Source organism: Scleropages formosus, chromosome 8, assembly GCF_900964775.1.
Source record: "Scleropages formosus chromosome 8, fSclFor1.1, whole genome shotgun sequence".
Classification (NCBI taxonomy): domain Eukaryota; kingdom Metazoa; phylum Chordata; class Actinopteri; order Osteoglossiformes; family Osteoglossidae; genus Scleropages; species Scleropages formosus.
The window spans coordinates 19,743,088-19,749,384 of record NC_041813.1 but is presented as its reverse complement, the minus strand read 5'-3'; the positions used below and the strand labels follow the sequence as shown (position 1 = coordinate 19,749,384).

The 6,297-nt window shown below is 39.2% G+C and overlaps 1 protein-coding gene across 1 annotated transcript; it reads right to left on the bottom strand.

The window, feature by feature from the left end:
* Nucleotides 1-900: 900 nt before the first annotated feature.
* eci1 (enoyl-CoA delta isomerase 1) lies at nt 901-6,024 on the bottom strand. Its single transcript, XM_018757141.2, has 7 exons — nt 5,952-6,024; nt 5,157-5,282; nt 4,420-4,547; nt 3,026-3,172; nt 2,473-2,594; nt 1,977-2,155; nt 901-1,706 (listed from the first exon to the last, which is right to left on the bottom strand). The coding sequence occupies exons 1-7, from the start codon at nt 5,992-5,994 to the stop codon at nt 1,540-1,542; spliced, it is 912 nt and encodes a 303-aa protein (XP_018612657.1). The 5' UTR covers nt 5,995-6,024; the 3' UTR covers nt 901-1,539.
* Nucleotides 6,025-6,297: the final 273 nt, after the last annotated feature.

Sequence of the window (6,297 nt, the reverse complement as noted above, 5' to 3'; positions counted from 1 at the left end):
CTCCATCTTCCTGCTCCTTCACATCCCTCTTAACTCCATCGTGGTCCTTCACAACTCTGTCACAGAATCATCACCCACAAGCTCCCAGTACATCAGAACTGAGCTTTCTGAAAAGACCAATTCTACACAGCTGAATGAACTTCTGCATGCAGCCTTTTGTGACAAACCAGTTTAGATGTTTTTCTTCCCAAGCCCCAAAAAGCAGTCATTCCGTCAGCTTCTTTCTTCTGTCAATATATCATCTCTTATGTTGATATCGCAGCATAACTTGGGACAACCAGTGATGCATTGAGTAGAGCTACCACCTGTGGACACAGTCCCAAATTGAACAGTCCCTGCTGTAGTACCCTTGACAAAGGTACTTACCTTAACATACTGCAGTTAAAACTGAAAAAAATTATAAATGGTAAATCAGTGCAAGGAGCTTAATTTAAGTTGGGTTGAAGAAAAACAAAATGTACTATACTAAGGAGGCACAGTTGTGAGAAGTCTGTGGACCCTTTGGAGTTACCCATATTTTTGCATAAATCGATCCTAAAACGTGATGTGATCATCTACTGTAAGTCATAATAAACTGACTTATTTAACAAACAGTACACATTTTACACTGCCTTACATTTACTGGAAAAATGGTTTAAACAATGAAGGTCACTGCCTAGTTGAATGATTCGCACGAGATGTTGCTATGTGCGTCCAAGGCTGGTTTCCACAATAAATGTCATCTGTAACTGTACTCTTTACCCCCTGTACTTCATTGAACAAGAACATCCTACTGTTAGGAGATTTAACACAAATACTGGTCATAGTCTGGCTGATCCCTGATGCAGACACCACAGTCAGGGACAGTCTTCTTACATCACCAGTGAGCACCGTCACACATACAGCCAGTCACAGCATCTCTTCCAGAGGAAAACGGTGTTTTTTTAACCTTTACTAGTAACACGGTGACATCATGAAATACACGGTCAACAGGATCAGCACAAGTTTATAACTACAGAACTCCACAAGAGGTTAAGTTCGTTCAACATTTCTCCCTAAAAAAGGCACTAATGTGTGTTAGTGAAATTCACTGCCATCGAGATTTCCAATTAAAGAGATTGTACCATGGTAAATTTCCAAAAGCATCTCCTCCTGATCATTTTACTGTATAAGCGCAGTTTTCCTGTCTAACTAAACAACCAGTAAGTTCAAGTAAATAATCCTTCCAAGTGTTGAATGACATGTTCTCAGCCAACATCCAGACAGAAGTAAAACACTTATTTGCCCTGTCAAAATAATAAACCAAACTGCTCACAAAATACGAGGTGGGAGACAACAAATATTAACTTTTTACCTTTGCCTTTTCAGCTCTAACACGTGGCTTTCAGCATATGCATTATTTATTAGTTACTGAACATTACTCATTCAATTTGAACATGTGAAATCCAATAAAAATAACAAATGTTGGGACTTCATCTTAATGTTGTAACTGCTGTTTCTCTAAGGCATCACTAAGATCTAACAAATGGTGTGTTCACATTTAGAGTTCTGCCCCATGCCCTATGCCTTTTTCTTCCGCAGACTCTCCATATACATCTTTAAGGACTTCTGGATGGAGTCTTTTGTGATGAAGGTGACAAAGTTGTTGATGTCATCCTCCCTGTTGGACAGTAATTTATCAATGGTTGGTTTCCTCATCACGGACTTGGTGATCTGCCGAGCGTGACCTGAATGCAGATGAAATGGCAATCTGAGCAACACTGGTACACAGACAGCTGTGCTAAAAATTAACATCTAAATGAATGGGGCAAATTATTACATAAGTAACTATCCATTGGAACAAGGCTCTCAAAGATCAATCTAGTGCTTTCAAATGTCTAGAGGCTAAAATGACAGGATATTCTGATTCTTAATCACAGAATTAAATTGCACCTTTAATGATTTTTTGAAAAACAGGAAAAACACCTCCAGTGATAACATTAGATGGTGATGCACACCTGGAACAGCAAACCATTTTGCCATGGTCTCTGTGGCTGTGGTCACGACTGCCTCCTCGGCCACCAGTTGGTCCACCAAGCCCATCTTCAGGGCATCTGGAGCGCTGTACAACAGACCAAGCTGCAGGGAGATCTCTGCCATCCTGTGGCCCACTGTGTTCACCATATTCTCCTTAAACCTGAAATGAGAGTAGTGCATTTGGATGCCTTTATGCCACTACAAGTTAGAGAGGAGAAAAAAAAACAATCCCTTAAATAGTAAGGACCTATGCTCTCTATATCCATGTACAGCCCATCTAAGAACAATACCCTTCAGAGACTGAGAATTTGTGTTTGTATCATGTATAAATTGCTTGCATCACATGAACAAATAATTTTATCAATTCATATTTGGCTAACACCTTTGACCAAGCTGACTTACACAGCCCAGGAGGTGAGAGGTAAAATCACATCCCCTGTACCATGCGGTTGTAACAAGACTGTGATAAAGTCTCACCAGAAGGGAGCAACAATACCCAGCTGAGTCTCATTGAGGCCTATGCTGTAGCGGGGGTTGTCTGCCATGATCCTGTAGTCACATGCCAAAGCCATCAGACAGCCCCCAGCTGGGCTGGAACCCTGATCCAGAACAGATTTATTAAATTTAAAAATAAAAAGGAAAAAAAAAAAAAAACTGCAATCAAACTGGATGTTGTTAGGCATCACATGTTTTTTTTTATGGACTGCAAAGGCTGCCATTATTAATTTAACTCAAACTATATATTAGCTGTTTATTTTTTTTTCCTACTGAACCAAATTTGGGGTTAAGTACCTTGCTCAAGGGTACTACAACCAGAGGTGAGAGTCAAACCTGCAACCTTTGAGTCCAAAGGCAGCAGCTCTAACCACTCCGCTACCAGCTGTCCCATTTATTTATTCATAAAGCTGTAGAAAAGACATTTTACACCTTAGGAAACTGCACCAGTAAACTTCCTATGGCAGCTCCAGCTCTTCTAACAAAATAGCACCTGTAACACAACCAGGTATGACGCCTGCTCATAGACACATACATTGATCGCAGCTACAGTGACCATGCTGGAACCGTACAACTTCAGCCACATCTCTTGCACCGCCTTCCAGAACTCTCTGCAGTGTTCCGGGCTTTTCCCATACATCTCTCTGATGTCAAGGCCCGCAGAGAAGATCTTCGGCAGCGCCTGTGTCACAACACACCCTTCAATCTCCAAACACTTCCACACAAGAGACATAACCAGACTGTACATGCAAGAGAAAAGACAGCACACTTAAAAGACCGCTGAAATTATCTGGCACAATCATTTACAGGCATTAAAAATTGTTAAAAACAATAAGCATATCAAAACTTACCTTTTATTTTCTACAGTTCTACACTGCAATCCTACCTTTACGCACCGAGACAAATTTACTTACTGTCAGCATTGTTATACTGTATAAATTGCTAGTACACCAATTCAACACATAATGGGGTTGATTTGTTAATTCCCAAGAAAAAAAAAAAAAAAAAAAAAAAAAAAACTCAGGTGAATGTCACTTATGAGGTGGGTGAATTACCATTATTGCTTATATAATAAGATGTCAACTAAAATTAATTAAAATGCCAAAGTACAAGGCATTTTTAGGCAAGACAGGAATTACACCAAAAATAGTTTGATTTCTTTGTATTTTAAATTCTTTATTGTCAATAACCACTTGTCCAGTGCAGGGTGTTGGTGGCCAAGGATCTATCCAGGAAGTAGGTCACAAGGCAGGGTACACCCTTGACATTTTCTTTGACTCATAGATTTTCATGTCTTACATGTTTGTGTCAGTTGAAGGAATAACTACAGAGCTTTTGTGCACTGGAGGAAACCCTGTGTGAACAACAGCAGGAAGCAGTGCCTTTTACTAGTCACCCCGTTATCTTTTTATCATACTTATCAGCTTTCTTGAAAACACAAAGTATGTTTTCACCTATTCATTGATAGCCTTTGCTTTACACGGGTAGATTCTCATTCTGAAGAAGTGCTTCACTGACAACAGCAAGTGTGGAGCATGGCATGTCTTTTGACTGGTTTTAAATGCTCCCTTCTACTGATTTTAAGCAGTTTTTGCACTTGGGGACGAGAGAACACTGTTGCAGCATCCCTCCAAGGTGAGCATGATGTTTGTAAGCTAAACTAAAATACTGCAAAACACAGGAGGAAGTACACAGAACCACTGAAAGTCTCTTACCTGTTTTTAAAGACTGCAATTTTAATATTTTAACTGCATTTTGTAGTGAACTGTCTTTATACCAGGTTGTCTGACAGCCTGAAAACTACACAGCAACATGACTTTCCACCATCTGTGGAAATAAAATGTGAGATTTGGCCACTGCGCCTCCTGTTGAACATGAAGAGGTACTGCAGAAAATGAAAACTCCCATCACCAATTCACACAGACTTACAGAGGTTAGAACAACACCCCTACAGCCCTTGTCCATCTCCAGCTTCTCTAGGTTGGTGGCAAACTCTGTGAGGAAGTCCAGGGTGAGGCTATTGACTGGGGGACTCTGGAACCTCATCATGGCAATGCCTACATATGTCCAATCAAAAAAAAAAAAAAAAATAATGAAGAACGAAGAGACGGGGACATCAGTGCAAATGCCACATAACTGGACTCTGTCCTGGAGCAACTCAGAAGATCAAAGTTTGTGTATATTTTGCACTTACATTTACATGTATTCATTTAGCAGACACTTTTCTTCAAAGTGACATGCATCTCAGAGCACTTATTAATCTAAGCAAAATTAAACATTTATTTTTATCATAAAAAAACTCATAACTGATGGATCCAGAAATAAACTACTTGATGTAGCAGGTCAATCCCACAGTCATTGGACAAATTTATTTCCACGTACTCATCGGAAAGCTATTTACCCTGAACTGCTCTAGTAACAATTACCCAGCTGTACAAATGGGTAAGTCATTGTAAATAGCTTAACTTTTTAAGTCGCTTTGAAGAGAAGGGTCAGCTAAATGAAAAAATATAACTGTACTGTTCTCTTTGGCTTTCCTGGATTCACACAGATTGACCAAGCGGATGTTTTTCCTCTTTGTCAACCATCTGGAAAAGACTAATTTTCCCAATCGTTTATTTTAATAAATGAGCTGCTGTCTCATTAAGAAAATGGCGACAACATACCTGTGCTGCTGTCCAAGTCCACGGTCATTTTGGATGAAGACGAGGAATTCCTTTGGCCAGACAAGACGCTTGGCAGTCCATAACGTCTGTGGGGAGCCACACCGCTTGTGATGCTCAGTGACCTTCCTGTGACCAAAGATTCAGGAAATTATGGAAACTATCAATTACTGTTATAGCTACTTCCCTGAGACCAAACACTAAATATAATTAAATTATTCAAACCATCAACTACCATGGCATTAGTTTCAACCCTGTGACTGAAGAAAATAAGAAAACCAATCACTTACAAGGTTTATTAGACTTTTAAAAAACGATCAAATTATATGTCATTTTTACTTTAGTTACCTCCATTTAGTTTATAAAAAAAAAACTAAAATTAGGTATTTACATATGCAAATTAGTAATTACTAACTGTTACTGTGTTGTTTATAATATATGATCTCGGTGGGACTGAAGTGTTCTTAAGTTAAGTTTAACGTTAAAAGTTATACAAATCCCTTAATATTCGTACTTGAAAAGAGGATATAAACAAATTGAGACATACATATTTTTGTGTCCTTTTTTTATTCAAATTATTTACCTCAGGCGACCGAGTCAGTTAGTAACGCGCTAGCTGAAAGTGAAAGGTTCAAAGTTCAAGTACAAACCAACACACAGCGTGTCAAGACGGTTTACAACGGTTATCGGATAACTTTTTAGACAGCCTGATTACCACAGAAGAAAGCACATGGCCTTATACATCATTTTAAAATTATTATTTTTTTTTTTTTTTTAAAAAAAAACTGCTGGCAATACCCGACAAACTGAAGCTCTTCAAACCTCTCAGCAGAGCTGCCATTTCGCTCTATGACCAGGTGCTCGTCCCTCCATATTATTTCCATAATAGGAAAAAGGGGTGTGTCCGAAACAGCTGGCGACATGCTATTGGCTTTCAAGTTCAGTTTTTCCGTACAAAAAATCGTAAATGCACCAATCGGTATTCCTGTCTTAGAACATCGCGTCAGCGGGGGGAGGCTCGCAAAGTGGGAGGGCCGTATGTCGCTGTGTGACGACGAGAGAGGTTTTTTTTTTTTTTTTTTTTTTTTAAAAACAAAACTGTTTTTCTGTAGGGTTTGTGCGGTAACTTTCTTTAGCGGAAGTG

Excerpts from the sequence above, each read along its gene's own strand:
- eci1 (XM_018757141.2), bottom strand. The coding sequence starts at position 5,994 with ATGGCAGCTCTGCTGAGAGGTTTGAAGAGCTTCAGTTTGTCGG. Across the intron at positions 2,595-3,025 it reads TCACTGTAGCTGCGATCAAT|GGTTCCAGCCCAGCTGGGGG; the intron begins GTATGTGTCTAT and ends GTTCTGGATCAG. Across the intron at positions 2,156-2,472 it reads GGTATTGTTGCTCCCTTCTG|GTTTAAGGAGAATATGGTGA; the intron begins GTGAGACTTTAT and ends CTCTCATTTCAG.